Consider the following 20,789-nt stretch of genomic DNA (forward strand, 5'->3'; position numbering starts at 1 on the left):
AATTTTACCCCTTAAATTCAAGTACAAGGAGTTGGCCCTTATTGTTTGTAGCAATTTTTTTTCTGGAAAATTCTCTCAAATCTGAATTAGCAGATATTGAACCCCGAATCATTGATTGCTTTTAAGGAGATTATGAAGTTTGAGTCCTGTGATTCCTCTAACTCCTGCATTTTTATTAGTTGATATGTTAATTTGTTTTATGTCTACTTGCATTTAAAAGCACTTTATTTAATATGGTCGATTAGGCATGAGTGAAGCTTATTTAACACGTGTTTTTTCCGGAAGGCACGCCGCAGCTCTTTGTATATGGGAATGCTAGACGGTTCTTCAGATTATGCTTGGGGCCACGTTAGGCAGCAGAACCATCAGCAGAAAGTGTAGATGTGGACCACAGAGTGCTGAATAACCCCGCCGAGGGTTAGTTCCCTGTGGTATGAGGTTGGAACCAGGAGGCAGAGCCCCACTGCAATAAAGAGTGTGTTGTGTGTTGGGGGACTCGAATTTGTTATCACCTTGGAGCTGTCGGCAAGTGGTTTCAAAGGGGAAGATTTGAGTTGGGCTTACTCATTTTTTAACAAGTCAGTTGACAGGTATAGGCCTTGAGTAATAAGGACTACTGTGTTACCCTTGCCCTTTTGTTAGTCACTTAGTCTGCGTTGTCTTTCTTATGCTTTGGTGGTTCTCCTAACTTGCCTCTAGTCCAGCCAACCAATGAGTGACTTTCTGAATGAAGTGTTGTAATGGTTCTCTGGAAGGGAAGTCTAGTCATTTCTCAGCCTAACTTTGCCCCATGTGTATTTGGTAGCTTCCTGGTGGTCCTAATCTAAGTCCGAAGTCTGGTATGGTCTACTGGACTCACTCATCTCCAGCCCCTGCTTTCCTGGCACCAGCTGTTTCCCCTTCCCAGAATAATTGTGTCTTCTCATCGTACCTCACTTTTCCCTGATATGGCGCCCCTGTTCCTGTTTGCTGGGCATCTTATCAGGGCATTGTGTGTTAGCATGTTAGCATCTGGGGATGGGGGTGTCCTGTAGAGGCTAGAATAAGGAATCAGATCCCATGGAAGTAGAGTTAACAGTTGTGAGCTAGGACCCAAACTCTGCTCCTTAGGATTCTTAACTACTTAACCATCTCTCCTTCTGCAGTTTTCCTTGATGAGATTTTGCTTTGCTTTGTAGTGTTTATCTCAGGTCATAATTTTCCAAGTACTTCATATACGAAGCCTTAAAAGTATTCCCTTTACTGGATTGTAATGTAAATTCTGAAACAACGGGATATAGGTCTGCTTCAGCTAGTCCTTGTAACCTTAGCAGTTTGTAGAATGCCTGGTATGTTGATTTCTCAGGACGTGATTAGTGAATACCTGGGACCATTTTCCAGCTTCGCTTTAGTCTGCATTTCCATTTTCTGTGGTTAAATTTTTCCCCACTTGGTTTCTGTGCTTCAGCTACACTAAACATCTAGGCAGTCCTTTATTCTGAGCTGCTCTGTGGTTCCCTCCACCACCCTTACCAAAACAGAAAGATAAAGCCCCAGGACAGACAGCTTCCCCATGGTCTCAGCTAGCAGGCACTTTGCTTGACACTTTGTCTGACGGGATTGTTTGGATGGTCTCAGTAAGTGTTGTTCTGTTCTGTTAAGACAGGAGCTGGAGTACCTCAAAGTCTTTTAGCTGAGTCTGACCTTCTGCCTGCACCTCTCAAGTACTGGAATTATATAGGTGTACACACCATGCCAGAGTGCCTTTTAGTATTAGAAATTTGTAATAAATATATAAATGACAATTTAAAAAGAGATGACTATATTTGCAACTTTAGATGGAACTAATAAATTTTTAGAAAAAAATTGGAAGAATGAGATTTGCCTATTTATGTCTGTCCCATTAGATGAGAAAGAACAGACTAAGTGTGTGTGTTGTCTCAGCCTTAGAACTTAGAACAGTAGAATATGCTGAAGAGGCTTCTAAACTACCTTTTCAACTTGCTTGAGGGCAGCATTCAAACTGGCTCAGAAGCTTTCTTCCTTCTGAGAGTATTTATTATACAGGTTTTTATATGGGACTCGAAAGAAACTTCAGAACTGTCTGTTTCAGCCTCACCACTGAGAGGTTATTTTGGGATTATGGAACTTTCATCCAATTTTTCTGATGTTGAAAAATACTGTGGATAATTTTACTGGTACTCATTTCAGCCTTAAAGTTTGTTTAGTTGTTAATTACTGGGGTTTTGGATATCAGTATGCTTCTTTATTACATGCTTTTGATGTCAAAGTAGAGGCTGGTTGATCCTTTGCTTGTGTTTAGCTTAGTCTTGCTTTTCTAGCTTAATAGATTAAAGAATGTGCCCGTTCTTGTACCAGAACTATCAAACACCTTGTTACTGGGATTGTTTATTTTTTTGTTTTTTAGCTTAAATTGATTATTGTTACTGGATCTGACAACTGGCATTACATAAACGTTGAGGAATTGTAAACGCTGGAGTATTTAATGTGTTTTATTTAGGGAAATGTGTTTTTTTTCAGTGCTTTGTGTGGTGGTTGGAATAAGGATGGCCCCCATTGGGGTGCCATACTTGAATGCCTAGTCACTAGGGAGCAGAACTGTTTGAAAGGATCGTGAGGATTAGGCCGTGTTTGCTGTGTCACCCTGGGTAGCTTTGAGGCTGCAAAAGCCCATTCCAGTCCCAGTCTCCCTTTTCTCCTGTGGATCAGGGTCAAGCTCTCAGTTACTGCTTCAGTGCCAGCCTGCATGCCACCATGCTCCCTTCGTGATGAGGGACTCACCCCTGAAACTGTACGCCAGCCCCCAGTTAAATCCTTTTTTTCATGAGCTACCTTGGTCATGGTGTCTCTTCATAGGAATGGAACAGTGACTAAGACATTTGTATACCTTCATTAATGTATTTCCCCATTTCAGAATATTAATCAAAACTTTGATTTTATTATTGTTTTAGTTTATAATAGGAGGATCATCAAAAAGTGCCGAATTTATTTCCTATTGCTCAATGTGAACAAAAGTTTTTCTTCAGCAGTTTTATGGAACTTGATAAAAATTGAATTATGTGTTTTTATGCAGTTTAAAACTGACATTGATGTTAAATGATTATTGATTCCTAATTAATGGAATTCTCATTGAAATTACCTTATACTAGTCACGTACTGAATTAAATTGTCACGCAAGCCATCACCACATAGCTTATTAACCACATTGCTAGATTACTGCTATAGTAGTTTAGTTATTAGAGTTTTTCTTTTCAGCTGGGTCTTGTTCAAACTAGAGGGAAAAGACTATTAAGTATTTGTTATTTTAGTTGAACTATTTTAATGGTTGAGAGCCAGGAATTAGGGAAATGTTCATTTGGCTTTTAACAGCTCTTAATGCTTTATTTGCATGGGATCAACCCATATCCAGTGACATTAATTTTAAACAATTTCCTCTTAACCTATATGGGGGAAACAAATCTAACACTTTTATACTTCCCTTTACTGAATATTCATCCGGTTTATTAAATCTGAGATCAAGTGATAGAGCTGGCCTTTTTTTCCCCAGTCTGTTTGATTTTAAACCTTCTTTTGTCTGTGGTTTAAAAGTTTCTGTATATTTTTGATTTTTATGTGTATGAGTGTTTGCCTCATGGGATGAGGAGTTTTGAAATAGGGTTTCTCTGTGTAGCCCTGGCTTTCCTGGAACTCAACTCTGTAGACCAGGCTGGCTTTGAACTCATAGAGATCTACCTGCCTCTGCTTTCCAAGTGCAAGCATTAAAGGTGTATACTACCACTGCCTGACAAAATTGTTTTGGTTAAGAATTTTTCCCATTTTTACTAGGTTTATGGCTACGAATGATTTGATGACAGAGCTGCAGAAGGATTCCATCAAGCTGGACGATGACAGCGAGAGGAAGGTGGTGAAGATGATCCTGAAGCTGCTGGAAGATAAGAACGGAGAAGTGCAGAACCTAGCTGTCAAGTGGTGAGTCGTGTCTGCTTGCTCGCTTGAAAACTGGTACTTAAGTCTGGTGCTGCCTTCCTTTTCTAGAAAGTTTCTTCTTAGAATTTTTAGGTTGCTGGTAACTGTTGTGATTGCATGCGATTAATTCAGGATATTTCATTACAGACTCTTAACTCGTTAGTGTAGACTTTCATGGGATTATACAACTTTCATGGGAAGTGCATAGAGAGAAATCAAGAAACACTGCTTTTTGTGTGACCGTTGCCTATTTTTGTTTTGTTTTGATTTGTTGGTCTGCATTTGAAAGTTCTACTCTAGTTGAGGTGAAAAACAAAACTTAAATCTTAGAAAGTTAGAGCCCTAAAGACTGCATGTGCATGCCTGGTGTCACAGGGTTAGTCAGAGAGCTCCTTTCTCACAAAAGGGAGGGGAAGTAAAGCAGACAGTGAAAGCCAGGGTGAGGTTGATGTGATCATGTGATTACAAGAATGTGCTTGATTGAAATGGCAGGAATTCCAGTTGTCTTTTAGTGTGCCTCCAATAAGCACTTCTTACTAGTTAGGATCCTTGGCAGTTGTATTTATTATTCTTAGAGGACAGAATTTGAGTTCTCAGTAAATTATTTTTGAACCAATTTAAGCCTTGCATGTAAGGCTGAAGCAAGGGGGTCTCCAGACTCAAGGCCTACTGTTAGTAAGGCCTGGCTCGGAATAACAAAGTGGAATGAGAGCTAGAAGAAGGACTCAGTGGGTGAGGGTCTGCTGAGCATGCGTGGGGGTTTGCTGAGATGTGTGATATCCTCCCTTCTCCCTCAGTGCCACGAACGATAAACAAGTTAGTAAGTCAGCTTGATTTGTGGGTGCTAAATCTTAGACACTAATGGATAAAAGAAGGCAGTTTCATCTATGAAATTCTGTGTCATTGTGTACATCGGTCAGTATCAGTTTACAGCTTTGTCCCGTTACTGCCTTACTGGATTTATATAAATCTTTCAAGTTAGTTTTCGCCTCATCGTTTAGATTCCTGTCTATAAGAAAAACCTGTAAAAGGTTAGAATTTCTATCATTGGTTGACATAGGAATTTCTAGAAAGACTTGGAGTGCAGGTTTACTTAACCCTGAGACCTTTACAAGTTTAAAATAAAACAGGTCTGTACCAAGTGCTTTATCCTTGGTGGTGTGGCTCAGCAGGTAAAGGGACTTGCTGCCAAGTCTGAAGATTTGAATGCAATCTCCAGACCCCACATAGTAGAAAGGGAAAAGGAATTGCCACCATTTATCCCCCGACTTTCTGCATGTACTCCTCTGAACACGATGACAGAGTATTTCAAGTGCTATGAAACATGCAAGTATTTGTATAGGAATCTTTTGGTCTTTTTATTTGTTTTGTTTCTAGAAACAGGGTTTCACTGTGTATCTCTAGCTATTCTAGAACTCTCTCTGTAGACCATGCTGGCCTCAAACTGGGGATCCGCCTGCCTCTGCCTCCTGAGTGCTGGGAATCTTTGGCTCTTTTAATGATCTCTTTTGTGTTTCCATTTATAATTAAAGAGATTGGGGGCTAAAGATACAGCTTGGTTTTAGAGTTCTTGCTTAGCATATGTGAGTTACTAGTTGATCCCTAGCACTGTTAACAAAATGGGGAGGAAACTTTCTATTATATTCCAAAAGGACTTAGGATACAAGCAGATAGGACTGCTCAGTTAGCTTTTCTAGTGCAGTGATAAATCACTAGCCAAAGGCAACTTAAGAAGGATTTTATTTCATGTTATAGGTTATAGTCCACCATGGGCAAAGCCAAAACAGGAACTCAAGCAAGGCAGGGGTCTGAAGTCTGAAGCAGAAACTGCAGACAAAACCACTTCACTGACCGGGCGGTGGTGGCGCACGCCTTTAATCCCAGCACTCGGGAGGCAGAGACAGGCGGATCTCTGTGAGTTTGAGGCCAGCCTGGTCTACAAGAGCTAGTTCCAGGACAGGAACCAAAAAAGCTACGGAGAAACCCTGTCTCGAAAATAAAAAAAAAACAAAAACAAAAAAAAACACTTCACTGGGTTTCTCTCGGGGTTACATTCAGCTGCTTTTCTTACTCAGCCCAGGCCACCGTGGGCTGGGCCCTTCGAATCAATTAACAATCAAGAAAATACCCCGATATACCTACCCACTGGCCAGTCTGATGAAGGCAGTTCTTTTGTTGAGATTCCTTCTTTATTCTGTCCAGTTCACAAGATAAGCCATCTTTGCAAGGATAAAAATCATGGTCATGACTAAATAATAATAACTGATTCTTGGGAAAATGGCTTATACATAAATGACTAAATTCTTGTGAAGAAATCAAAAAATTATCAAAGAATTTGATTGCCACTTCCCAAAAAAAGGTTGAAATATCTTCCACAAATCCCTGTGAAACCTGAAAGAGTAGATAGTTCTAGTACTATTGTGAAGTGCAGAACACATCTGAGAACATGGCAGACTTAAACCAATTATTCTAATCACTAGTAAAACAGGCTGACTAAAGGTAACACTAAAAAGGGAAATCAGAGGTCAGACTGCACTTAAATATTTAAACTAAAATGTGTTACTATCGTAAGGGCGATGCCCCCTCGAATGTGAGAATGAGCAGTAGAATTATTAATATTGTATGCTCACTTAGGTTCTACTGGTGTTAACTGGTCAGAAGGAAAAACATGTATCTTGTTAATTGGGAAGACATTATTAGGATTTCACATTGGCTTGTGGCTACGTAGAATTACAAATGAAAGCATGCCTTCCCTTAAGCAGCATCAGACTCACTGTCAGTAATGTGAAAATAGACCACAGAGGCCTTATTCCCTCTTGACAGAATTCGCTGTCTGTTTCAGTAAGACATTTACAAGTCCAGGAATTGATGGGTTCTTCTTGTTCAGAGGATCTAGCTGGGAAGCTCAGCTATTTCTATATCCCTGACTGGAAGACTCAGTCCTTCTCTATTTGAGGAAGTTGTCCTTTTTGGCCAAGCCCTAGAAGCTTTGGGAGGGACACACCCCTTGCTAGCCAGATTAGGCAAATCAGCCCTGGCTGGTTTGGGTCAGTGGGGTGACCCTTACATCTGATAGGTTCAAAACAGCTCATATAATGAGTACAAGGTACACTCACACTTACAGACTAAGCCTGTGCTTTCTTCTGAGGGAATGAACCACTATAATACAAGGAAAAGAGTGTCTTTAGAAGAATCTAAAAAAAAAGTATTCAGAAAAGAAGAATTCAGTGAGGTAGCAAGATGTATACCGTACACAGTGAGTGGCTTTTCTGTTCTTATAAAACCAGCTTTATGAAAAAAAAACTGTTTATAGTCTGGAAGAAGATAACCTGCTTATTCCAGTGTCCAAAGGACACTGTTAAGGTGGTGACCTTGAACAGAGCCCGTTAGGACTTTCAGAAGGTTACACTCTGTTTCCCAAACCTAAGGAGGAGAAGGACCTAAGTGATAGTGTCGTTGCAGGTGCTGTATCCTGTGTCAGCTGTGTGCGATGGGGCTTGGGGAGAGGCGGGCAGGTGAATTCTTTTCTTGTACTTGTCAGTTTCAGCCATTCCAATTTCCAGTTGATGTTGACGGTATTAATTTATATTAAGCACTGATGCAGTTTTTTTCTTTTTTCCGTATAATGAATTAGTTTATTTCCTACTATCCTTTCAAGACAACATTTTATAAGAATACGAATATGTTAGAAGGAGCTGGAGAAATTGTTTAATCATTAAGAACACTGGCTCCTCTTTCAAAGGGCACAGGTTCAATTCCTAGCACCTACATGGTGGTGCATAACCTTCTCTATCTCCAGTTCCAGGGGCTCCGACACCTTCTGCCCTCCATGGTACATGCATGCAGGCCAAGCACCCATACATAGTGTAATAGAATATTAACGGGGCCACTGTTTACCTCCCTGAACATAAAATGTCTGTGTTGAAATTGGGGTGCTAAATGTCGGCATTCTGAGTCACGTGATTGGTTCATGTAGGTAGATTTTTCATCAATCCTCAGCTCACAGATAATAAGACGGAAACTTACTATTAACTATGAATTATCAGCTTATAGCTTAGGCTTGTTTCTACGAAGTTCTTTTAACTTAAATTAACCCCTATCTTCTACATTTTTTTACGTGACTCGGTTGCCATTACTTTATAAAGCCCACGCTGCTTGCTCAGTGTCCATGGTGTCTTCTCTCAACTCCCTCTTCTTCCCAGCATTCTCTGTCCAGACGTCCCTGCTGTATTTCCTGCCTAGCTCTTGGCTGTGTACCTTTTAATGAAACCAATCACAGTGAAAAGGAATATCCCACAAGTCCATTGAGTCTGATTCCCCCTGATGCTTTTGGAAAGCCTACATTCATTCTGCAGTGTTTCTTTCTTTGATCCATGTCCATACCTCAGAATACCAGGAACAGGTAAAAATAAATAAATCTTTTAAAAAAAAAAAGAAAGAAAGAAGAATATAGGTGTTAGAATGGGTTCAAAGTCTAGCTTCACTTTCTGATTCTCGGTTCTCTCTGTAGGGTGTGGGCCGTATTTGGAGACTTAATGAGACTCTTTAGGAGGTGAATTTTTATGGTGGAAAATAGGGAGTTATTGGTTTTATTTTGATACATTTATGAAAGAAATGTTAATTGATAACAAAGAAAAGACATCATCTGTGTGGTTAGAAGATGTCCAAGTGGAGTGTCCTTTGGAAAGTAAAGTTATGGGTTATTTTACACTGCAAGAAGGGAAAAAGAAGGCTCTTAATCACAGAGGTAGCAAAGCTTCCTTGTCCTTAGGAAGCAAGGTGGAAAAGGAGAAGTAGCACAAGACATGGGAGTCATAAATGAGTCACATGTTCCGGCCAGTAGTAGAATTTTCACTACATATTCCTACATCTGTGAATTGCTTCTTGGGTATGCCTGTAGGAGACCAGATAATAGTCTCTAACACCCGTGCACCTCTTGTAGCTGGTCTTCATGGTCATTTTAGTATCATTTGTTCAGGGTTTCTCAAGTGTGTATAGATCCGTTTTTCAAAAAAAGTAAAGGGGTTATTTTATTTTACAATATAGAATACACTAATTAGAAAGGAAAGCCGTCATATCAAACTTAGACAGGCCAAGCCAACCAAAGCACCAGGAGAAGGCATGAGAATCCAAGACCCACGAGTTTACCCATTCAGGAGTCCCATAAAAGAACGAAACTGAAAGTTGTAGTATATATGCAACAGACCTGCTTCAGTCTCTGAGTTCATGATCTTTGTCTCGTTCTAGGAGCTGTTTCGTCCTAAGTTTGCCTACCATTTGGCCAGAGTGTGGCTATTTATTTAGGTATAGACTTTTTCCAGCTTTTAGAATTGGGTTTATCTTTATTACCAAGTTGTAGGATTTTTAAAGTATATTTTTTATTCTTTTTTTTTTAAATTTTAAAACAATCTTATTTTATGTACCAATCCCAATTTCCTATCTCTCCCGTCCTAAAATATTTTTATATCAATCCATTTATGCATTTATTTTGTAAATATCTTTTAATTTGGTCTTTGGTTGTTAATTTTAATTTTTGAGTTTATTTTGATTTAACTTATAAAGTATCTGTTTTGTGGCTATTGTTCAGGTCCTAAGAAATATTTGATTTGGTTTACAAAGATTTTCTCCCATTTGCAGTTTTTGTTTTTATTCTTAGTTCTATGATCTGTGTGGAACTGATTTTGTGGAAAGTATAAGGTTGGAGCTGTTCACTTCTTCCCATATGGTTGGGCAGCTGTTGCAAGCTCTGTGTGTTGAAAAGACCTTCCTTTCCCCCACTGAATTGAATTTAGAATTTACCTGGCATCTTTGAAAAAAAAAATGAATGGAGTACAAAAGTGTGTGTTTTAGTCTCTGTGCTCTGTCGGCCCATCAGTCCTTGCAGCAGTGTTGTCTTGTTAGATTGTCATTGTTCGGGAACTTTCCACGAAGCAGCATCTCCCCGCCCATTCTCACTGTTGGCCAATCCGCCTCTACTTTCCATGTGTCCCTATGATACCTCCTGAGGGCAAAGCTTCCCCTTTGGTGCTGTGGTGTATAGGAAGTCTGGGTTAACCTAACTCACTTTGGCTAGCTTAATTTTTTCCCCTTTCTTGAGACTATATTGTTTTTTTAAAAGCCCTTATTATTTTAATCACTGTCAATTTCAGTGTTTAAAATAATTATGCCGAAGCTGGAGGAATGTCTGAGAAGAGCCCACGTGAGCCAGTTTCTCATATCTGTTAGTTACATGAATTTGTGTTAAATTCTTGGAGTTTTGTACCTAACAGTCACTTCAGTGGTGAATCTGTTGAAATCCTCATTATTAAGTGGGGCTATTTGTTGTGGGAGACTGCTTGGCCACTTGTTCATTTCCCGGCTGCCCAGATTCCTGAAATAACCACACAGAAAGTATTAATTAAATCACTGCTTTGCCCATTAGCTCTAGCTTCTTATTGGCTAACTTTTCCATCTTAATTTAAACCATTTCTATTAATCTGTGTATTGCCACAAGGCTTACCGGGTAAAGTTGTGGCTTCTCCTCACTCTGCCTTTTTCCTCCCAGCATTCATTTTAGTTTTCCCAGCCTAGCTCTATTCTCCCCTGCTATAGGTCCAAAGCAGTTTCTTTATTCATTAATGGTAATCACAGCATACAGAGGAGACTCCCACATCACCTCCCCTTTTCTGTTTAAATAAAAAAGAATATTTTAATTTTAACATAGTAAGATTACATATAACAAAACAGTTATCAAGCAAGAATTATAGTTACAATATTTATATCTATTTTATCTTTTATTGTGACTAAGGAAAACTATATCCTTCAACTCCATCAAAGACTCCATAAAGATACAATATTACCTAAGTGTAGGCCCATATTTTTGTATGGCACGAGAGCCATTAGCCTGGTCTGAGCTGATCACATAACTCTGCAGACAAGCTGTCTCTGCCTAACAATAGCCAGGATGTGCTGCTCCTAGTTTCTTTTGTTATAAATGTAGATTACCTGAGAAGATGTTGGCTGAAGCTGATGACTTAAGAGTTAGGAGGTTTGTTGCTTCCTCCTTTTGTAACTAAGAGGATGTCTTATAGAGATGCTAATTCATGGCCTACCTGACTGCTAGCATACAGGTAGATGCGGACATGCCTTGAGCCCATGCACCTCATTGCCTAGGAGACAGCCTAATATGTTTTCCTGCTCAATTGATGTGATGTATATAAGGTCTTTGGAGAATAAACGAGAGATCTTTGGAGAGAGATCTTGCCCTTCCATGATGACCGTGTAAGCTGCATCGGTTTATTCCTCGTGACTCCGTTCCAGTCCAGTTAGGGAATCTGTGTTGGACCCACATGGGCTTCAACACCTAAGTAAACAGGAAGTGCATTGTAAACCACTTCCAAAACTCTAGAATTGACAGAGACATCTTGCTACTTGTACAGTCACCCAGAGTTCTGTAATGTTGGAGCATTCATCTTCAGCCTACAGGCCCATAGTATTGACAGACTTTTTCATGAAGCAGGAAATCTCAAAGACAGTTCCACCTATATTGGCAGACTGTCAGCCACTTTTTTTCTGTGTCCTGCAGAATGTCTGGCAGACTTTTTCAGGAAGCAGGAATCCCAAAAGACTGTCTCACCTTTAGGCAAATTCAGCAGTCATTTCTCTGTGGGTCCTGCATGTTCAGTTCATACAATATACCATCAAGCAGTCCAGGCAAGAGCAGTTTCTTGTCCAAATGGCTAACCAACACCATAAGGGGCCTCTTTGTTGCCCATCTTTCTCTTGAAGTAGATTGGTGCTGCCAGGAGCAGATGTGTCTCATTGTCATAAGTCCTAAATTCTTAAAACATTTTAAATGCCATATTCTATAGTCTTTGAAAGGTTCAAAGAATACCTATCTATCTGAAATACATCTCTGTACATCTAGAAAATCTAACTAACATGACTACAAGATTGACTATTATAGATGATTATCTATTAACCTATTCTTAACTATACATTGCATTTTTAAATGAGCTATACAAACACAAAACACAATACCTTAATCAAGAACAGAAATATACATACAGCAAAATTGCCTTAAATTTGTATCAGTAGAGCAAGAGCCATACTAATGGAAAGTATCCATCTCTATAGCAAGCCCCTCTTTAAATGTAAAGAAACATTTACAAACAATTTTGGGGAATATGGGCGTAGTTCTTTCCAAACTGCTTCTTGCTGTTTATTGAGCTAAGTAATTTTTTGAGGGATGTTCAAGGCGACCTTTACGGGGTTTAGTCCATCAGACCACGTAAATCTTGAATTAACCCACAGGTTCTCATCTTCTGTGGAAAACAAAAGCAGAACCTCTTTCCCAAAGCAGCATATCCTTAGACTCAAATTCTGAAGTCAAGATACTTTTATGTTGGTTTAACTTAGCAGCCCATACAAAGAAATGTGTCTTTATACTTAAATCCTTCACAGTCAAAAAAATTCAAAGAAAACACAATAATATTCATAATCCAGACTCTGTGTATTTTCCATCTTTACATGACTTATTATTTTTTACTCTACTACTGTTTAATACTTAATATCTATGACTGTCTGTACTCTTTTATATTATACTTACCGTCTCTTTACTCTTTTTCTTCTCTCTCCAAAGCCTACGTATATTTTTTTAAACACTGTGTCTTGTTTAGAGGTCTTTTATGTCTGAATTTGTCTTATTTTGCCTCTGCAATTCTTTTCTGTCCAAGAGTGCTTCTTAAAATGTTGAACAGCGATTAAGGCTGCTTTGTCTCTTTTGCTCCACCCAGTTCAGCATGGTGGGGCAGAGGTCTGTTTAGCACGACCCATGCTCACAGTCCCATTTTTATGCATACAGTGCGTCTGTGTTGCCATTAAGCAAGTTGTAGGAGTCTGCTCACAGACCCCATTTAAATGCTCCATAACCAGACCCCCAGAAAGAGTTAAAGAGTTTGTGCTGACTGTGCGGTCCAGGATTCCAGGGCTGTTTTTCTGTTACTTGTGAATCAGTAAGACCTCTGTTAAAGGAGCTGTGGCACACTGCCAGCAAGCAAAGCCCATTTTTAATAAAATGGGGCTAAATTTTGTTTTTTAGTGTCTAGAATTTCTTTCCAAGCCCTCTAAGGTTTTATCTGAATTTAGTCGGCCACATTGGAGTGCCAGTTTGTAATAGGAAGCTTCTTGTTTGTTTTCCTGGCCACCCAGACTCCTGAAATAATCACACAGAAACTATATTATTTAAATCACTGCTTAGCCCATTAGCTCTAGCTTCTTATTGGCTAACTCTTACATATTAATTTAACCCATCTCCATTAATCTGTGCATCACCACAAGGCCATGGCCTACCATCAAAGTTTCAGTATGTCTGTGTCCATTGGCAGCTCCATGGCTTCACCTCACTCTGTGTTCCTTCTCCCAGCATTCAGTTTAGTTTTCCCCACCGAGCTCTGTTCTGCCCTGCTGTAGGTCCAAAGCAGTTTCTTTATTCATTAATGATAATCACAACATACAGAGGGGAATCCCACATCAACTATTGGTGGTAGATCTTCTCTGGTGTTTGGTTTGAGTAATCTATTGATTGAAAGGGATCTTAAGATTTCTGTTTTGTTGTTTCTTTTTAGTAATACCAGTTTTTTTTTTTGCATGCATTTTAAAAGTGCATGTTGTTAAAGATGAAACTCTTGATACCTATTTAAACATTAAGGAAGCCTTCATTCAAACTCAGCAGTTAGTTGTGATAAGTGCAAGATTGTTGGAGTAGGGAGAGAGATTAGATTCACCTGAATAAAAGGACAAGTGGGAATTATACCCAAAAGGAGACGGGGAAATTAGGAAATGGAAAATAACCCAGGAGGAGACATGAGTAAGGGAATTCTTAACTCACTGCTTGCTTTGCATGTTTATCCAACGAAGATGGAAACAGAATCATCTTTATCAGTGATTAGGCATACACGTGTTTAATTGTTATTTAACACCTAATATTTGACTGTTTCATAACATGGGAGCCTTTATTAATGTTTTGTAAATGTTGATATAGTTGGATTTGTAGAAGTTGCTTTTCTTTTTTCTGCTTGATTTTCAACCACCCCACTCCTTTAGATTACTTAAAGATCTGGATACCTTCTGAAAATCCACTGAAAGGTTCAGACTGTCACTGAATGCCTCTGAGGACTTGTTTTTTCTTTGGATTTTGATGTTTTCATCAGTACACAACAATTATCCAGAGACCACATGACATATGCTTCCGTAACAAATTGAATGCAAAACTACACATAGAAATTAATTTTTTTTAATTTCAGACATTAAGAAATTTACAGAATAGTACTCTTTACTATTTTTTAGGATATAACTTGTTGTATATGTTTGTAGTATATGTGCACATTTGTGTGCGTGCGCATATACTTAAGGAAAGCTCTTCACTAGTCAGGCCATCTCTCCAGCTTCCATTTCAGTATTTTTTTCAGTATGCATTCCATTTATTTTAGGTTCTGGTCTTCTCCATTAGAAATGGTTGTCTTTTTTTCTTTTCCTTGTTTATATTTTAACATCCTTTTCCCACTAAGTCTCATTGTATTTGATTAGGGTTGTTTACCAAAGTGAGAGTTTTGAAATAGTTTTTCCTTTCTAACTGTTTATCTCTTGAGAGCCTACTACCAAAAACATTGGACTTTAAGTCTGCCAATAATATTGAATGTGAAAGTTTTTGGAAACTGTAAATTTCATAGTTATATGAATTCTTACCTCATAAGCTTTATAGTAAATCCTCTATTTTAGGGCTTATGTCTTCTTCATCAGGAATCTTGTCTAGCAGTCATTTCTTGATGAATATTCATATACCAAACATGCCTGCTATATACTCCAGAACATACAGAAAGGACTTCTATCCTCATGGGGGGGGGAGGGGTTCAACCAGCAAGAGTAATAAAAACACAACTATATAAAAGAGATGTGCAGCGTGCTTTGAGAGCATATAATAGGACTGGTGGTTTTCATTGTGCTTTTAGAATTTAGACAGGAAATTAAAAGAAACTAGAACAATAACAAGAAAGAGTCAAAGTTAGCAATGTAGCATCATATGGGACTTTTCTTGCACCTGAAGCTTGTTGGGAGCAGATCCCTAACTATTAACACTTTTGTTTGCTTTTGTTTGTGTGCATGAAGGGTTAGCATGCAGGATGGAAATCTTCATTTTCTTGTTATTCTGCTGGAAATCAGTGGGGGAAAATTGGGAACCAACAAGAGTTCTATCAGTCAGTTCCCCTTCGTCTTTATTTATGTGTCATTTATGATACGGACATCCATGGTTAAAATTGACATTTACTAGGCAAGATTTCTATTTGTGCTTACTTTTCTGTTTTTGTTTTTATCTAGTTGCTAAAAGAACTTCCTTCTTTCTGTTGCAGTCTTGGCCCTTTAGTGAGTAAAGTCAAAGAATACCAAGTAGAGACAATTGTAGACACCCTCTGCACAAACATGCTTTCTGATAAGGAGCAGCTTCGGGATATTTCCAGTATTGGCCTTAAAACAGTAATTGGGGAACTTCCTCCAGCTTCCAGTGGTAAGCAAGAACGTTTTTTCTTATTTTCTTTCTACATGGAGATATACCTTTCCTGCATTCCAAGAGAAAGAGCTAATTTGAGGCCTTATTTTTCTTAAACACAAATGTAACTTTTGAGTAAGTGGAATTTAAATGTATAGGCTCAGTTCTGTAGGGTATTTATGTTGAAGCAGGGTGGTGTGTGTGTGTCTGTCTACATGCACATGAGCAACATCTCCATTTGGTGTGAAGTAACTACATTGGAGCTTAAACGTGTTACTTTTTTCTTTTTAGAAACTGTTTAAATTGCAGTGCAAATGCATCAGAACATAAATGGCAGTTGCTAGAAAGAATTCAAGAGCAGCAAACCCTGATACATTTCAAACTAGACATTTGTTTGCCACAAGCACTACAGGCTTCTAGTCAGGATTCAATAATTGCCCAGCAAAATGTGAATAGTGATAGTTGTTACATTTCCCATACCCCTTGACAGTTAAGATTTTTGATTATTAGTTAGGTCTAATAAGCTATTATTTTTACGCATTTTTTTCCTTAGCAAGGCTCTCTTAAGTGTCTTGAACAAGGTTAGTCTGTTGAATATTTGGTAACCAGTACAGATATCAGATAGATTTGACATATTTGAATTTTTTATTTACTCCCCCTATAGGCTCTGCACTAGCTGCTAATGTATGTAAGAAGATTACTGGTCGCCTCACCAGTGCGATAGCAAAGCAGGAAGATGTCTCTGTCCAGCTGGAGGCCTTGGATATTATGGCAGATATGCTGAGCAGGTAAATGTGCCCACTATTTATTTGTATCGTGTGTTATAACTGTAATAAAACTTGCCCTAGATTTCGGTGGTTGGGGGTAAAGGAAATGTAGGCTGATATGCGTCACAGATGTTTCATGATTCTGAAAAATCTTAAGTTTGTGATTGCACATTTTTAGCAGTTTGTTATTGTTGTGTTCTTGTTCAGTGGTCTGCTGACATGAGGAGATGCTTTAGTGGAAGTCACAAGTCTGCAGTTGAACACCTGTGTTGACACTGCATGTCTGGGCGACGGGGCGGGAGGGTGGATTTTATTCACTTGCTGCTTTCCTACTTTTTGTGGCAGGCATAAATAAATAAGGCACTTCTAAGAAAATGAACTTTATAGGGCATTTCAGTTTCAGTGTATCATTGTTTCTAACAATTATTAGTTATTCATTATTTGTGACTAGTATTATGGTTAATTTGGTTTAATATAAAAATAGTTGAGGGTTTTGATAGAGAAAATTGTGCGTCTATTAAATAATGTAATGAGGGGCTGTGATTGCTCTGTCACACAGAGCTCTCGTGCTTTTATCTAGGAGGTAAGAAGGGAAATGGCCGAAAAGCAAAGGAGCCCAGACTAAGTGGGACTGTGCTCAGTGAAGCTTTAATGGGTGGATGTGAGGAATAGGCGGCAATCGGGTGATGAGCTGCAAAGGTGTAGAATATGTGGATAAGGATGGCGAAGACAAAGGCAGCTGGAGTCCTTGGTGGACTGGGGTCCTGCCAACTGGGCAGGAATGTATGATCAATTGTTAAGCAGTGATAACCCAGACAGTCTTTTTGTCCCCTGTGTGATTCGCAGACTGGCACTTTTGGCACATGATAGTAGATATACTTTGGTTTATATATATAATGTATAATTTAGCTGTCTGCATGTTGAGAGATTGGGAAACACAATATTGGGAGCAAATGAACCAATAAAACTGAGCATGAGGTAGACAGAGAAAAGAAGGGAGAAAATGAAGAGACATCTGGTGTCGTGAGTACTCAAAAAAACACAACTAAGTAGATAAAATACTTTGAAGGAGGGACGTGACAAGATCATCGTGCCTTTTGTTTTGTTTGGTGTTTTGCCAGCAATTGGTTAGCCGGTTTATATAGTAGGTAACAGGCCTCACAGGAGTTGTTTGGTGAAACACCTTCATATGCATTTAGCTTGGGGTTTTCAGATGCATCGATAGTGGCAGTGAAAATTTAGCTTTTCTTTTATTCTGAGTTTCAATTTGTCTCAACCTAATTTGTACCCCAAATACATACATTGAGTTCAGAGTCTAGACATATTAGTAGTGCTCTGGCATGTTGAATTGATTTTTCTTTCTGTTTTTCTCTCTTTCGTTTTTTTTAAGGCAAGGAGGACTTCTTGTAAATTTCCATCCTTCAATTCTGAGCTGTCTGCTCCCCCAGCTGACAAGTCCTAGACTTGCAGTGCGGAAAAGAACCATCATTGCTCTTGGCCATCTAGTAATGAGCTGTGGGAATATAGTCTTTGTAGACCTTATCGAACATCTGTTGTCAGAGTTGTCCAAAAATGACTCCATGTCAACAACAAGGACCTATATCCAATGTATTGCTGCTATTAGTAGGCAGGCTGGCCATAGAATAGGTAAGACCTTTTTAAAGTTTCAAAGATGTTTTGTTCCCCCCCACACACACACATGTTTATATGTTGTTTGTGCATGTGTGTGACTCAATGTTCATGTGAGGTCAGAGATCAACTCTGCAGTCAGTTCTCTGCGTCCACCTGTACACGGGGATCAAAGCCAGCCCCAGCCTGTGCAGGAGGCACCTTTACCCTCTGAGCCTGCTTGCTGGCTGGCCCCCTAAAATTGTTTTTTTAAACGCTATGATTTTTTTTTAATTAATTAATTTATTTATTTATTTATTATGTATACAATATTCTGTCTGTGTGTATGCCGGGAGGCCAGAAGAGGGCACCAGACCCATTACAGAGGGTTGTGAGCCACCATGTGGTTGCTGGGAATTGACCTTTGAAAGAGCAGGCAGTGCTCTTAACCTCTGAGCCATCTCTCCCGCCCCCCCAAAATTGTTTTTTAAATTTTTTTAAAGTGTTTGGTTTTAAAAAACAATATGCTTTTCTTAGGTGAATACCTTGAGAAGATAATTCCTTTGGTGGTAAAATTTTGTAATGTAGATGATGATGAATTAAGAGAATACTGCATTCAAGCTTTTGAATCATTTGTGAGAAGGTAAGTCTTTGTATTTAAAAAAGTTTTCCCCTTAAGATTGAAATAGTCATTTTAAGATTAGGTAAATAAAGAGAAGTAGCATAGGATTTTATATGTAATTCTTCATAAATAGTAATTGATTGCAAATAGAATAATTGTAGCAAATGTCATCTTGCTATTATAAAATCTAGTATTTCTGTTTACTTTGAAAATATTTATTGTTATAACTTAAAAGACTCATACAGTATTCACTTACTCATACCGGGAGAAATGCCACGTAATATAGTCTGTTTCCAGAATAACAGGGTGGAATTTCCAAAGAGAAATATAGTAGGTTGCACTTCTTTTCAACCTTTGTTTCAGACAGTATTGGCTAAAAAGTGTGTGAGAGCAGTATTAGCTGAGTGTTTGTCTTTGACTAGTAGAGTTTGTTTGGATGTCTTGACTCTATAACTAGTTTGGTCTGAACTTTGCCCTTTTGCCTCATAGTTTAGGGAGCACTTTTATAGTGCTGCCAGTTTAAAAGTAATTTATTATTACTGTTGTCTTTTGATGTTTTAATCTGTGTGGGGGTTTGGGCTGTGTGTGTGCCTGCACCCTGTACACGCCTGGCACTCATGGAAACCAGAAGGAAGTATCGGATCCCCTGGTACTGGAATTCACAGGCAGGTGTGAGCCTCCATGTGAATGCTAGGATTGAATCAAGGTTCTTTGCAAGAGCCACCAGGGCTCCTAACCACTAAATTGTCTCCAACCTCCATACCATATTTTGAAAATTAGTAGTGGTGAGATTCATTTTATTAAGAACCATGAATTGCTCCTTTAATTTTGACTCTGTGAGCATATGTATATTTTTTATTGATAATTAGTATACAGGGAGAGAAGACCATGGTGCTAAGTGAATATTCACTAACAATTGATAAGTCCATTGATAAGTATCTCTATACTGCTCCGCCTTGAACCATGTAGTTTATATATGCACACACACACACGTATATATATATACATACATATATATACATGTGGGGTCACGCATCCTAAAACTGAATATCATTTGAAAGGGAAATCTTTTCAAACATGAAGCTCATGGAACAAAAATTAAGTGGTCAGAAACTATTTTGCTGGTACTGCTAATAACTGAACAGGGAGAAAAGTATGGTGTGTGTGTTTTAAAACAGCTCTTGTCTTTATATTCAGATGTCCTAAGGAAGTTTATCCTCATGTTTCTACCATTATAAACATTTGTCTAAAATATCTTACCTATGATCCAAATTACAATTATGATGATGAAGATGAAGATGAAAACGCTATGGATGCTGATGGTGGAGATGATGATGATCAAGGTATTTCAGATTACATAGAAGGAATCTGTGTGTTATCTCAGAAGCCAGTATCCCAAATGGACATTGGTTCATAACTGCAGATTGTACCATAGTTTTGTGGTGCTCAAGCCTCAAGTCTTAAGCATAGTGGTGGATAACCACTCTATTCTTTATAAACCCAGTCCAGTGTGTTTATACTACTTTTTTTTTTCTTGAAACAGGGTTTCCCTTTGTAGCCCTGGAACTCCCTCTGGCCTTGAACTCAGAGATCCACCTGCTCTGCCTCCTGAGTGACTTTAAAGGCAATTTATACTTTTTAAAAAACAAAAACAAAGGTTTTGTGCACAATAAGTAATTGTGTTTGAGAAATGAATCTAAATATATACATATTCGGGTAGTTTGGTTGGTATTGAAAAATTCTAAATATTGTTTGAGGTCCTGTTTAATGTTCATAAACAATGTAAACATTTCAGATTGAGCTTTGGCTGGTTTTGGTAGTGCTTCAGGGACAGCGATTGCTGGTGTTTGTTTTGAAGAATTATAATAGAGATGTTTAAATAGATAATTTACCAAGTCCATGGGTTAGTAGGTTTTCTGTTACTTTTATAGTAATTTTTAGTTATATTTTGTGAACTTATGCGATAAATTTCTTAGAAAATCTGTGATTTAACCCATCTAAAAAACAAGTACAACCTCCCCAACTCCATCTCCTCCTCCAGCAGGTACTGCCCCATCTTCTCTACAGCAGCTCTCCTCCACCAGGGCTGTTAAGTTCTTTTCTTCCTCTTCTGTCTTGAATGCAGTTCCAGCTATGGACAAAATTGCAATGCCCCGAAAATGTTTATTCCTTACTCTCATTAGCTAACATCCAGTGACTAGGATATCACACCTCTCTCTGTCTTCTGGTTCTTCCTCATCTCTAACCACTAAATAAGGATGTGCCTGAGCTAAATCTTTTACTTAATCTGTAACACTCTTAG

General features: G+C 38.6%; 1 protein-coding gene across 1 annotated transcript in view; it reads left to right on the forward strand.

Moving 5' to 3' along the window:
* Positions 1 to 20,789, forward strand: part of Cand1 (cullin associated and neddylation dissociated 1) — a 43,987-nt gene that overhangs the window by 6,883 nt on the left and 16,315 nt on the right. The window contains exons 2-7 of the mRNA XM_075954620.1: positions 3,826 to 3,969; positions 15,354 to 15,508; positions 16,155 to 16,278; positions 17,648 to 17,904; positions 18,403 to 18,508; positions 19,685 to 19,830. Coding sequence (XP_075810735.1) covers positions 3,826 to 3,969; positions 15,354 to 15,508; positions 16,155 to 16,278; positions 17,648 to 17,904; positions 18,403 to 18,508; positions 19,685 to 19,830 — 932 coding nt within the window. The remainder of the gene's footprint in view (positions 1 to 3,825; positions 3,970 to 15,353; positions 15,509 to 16,154; positions 16,279 to 17,647; positions 17,905 to 18,402; positions 18,509 to 19,684; positions 19,831 to 20,789) is intronic.

The sequence above is a fragment of the Microtus pennsylvanicus genome, chromosome 20 (assembly GCF_037038515.1).
Source record: "Microtus pennsylvanicus isolate mMicPen1 chromosome 20, mMicPen1.hap1, whole genome shotgun sequence".
NCBI lineage: Eukaryota > Metazoa > Chordata > Mammalia > Rodentia > Cricetidae > Microtus > Microtus pennsylvanicus.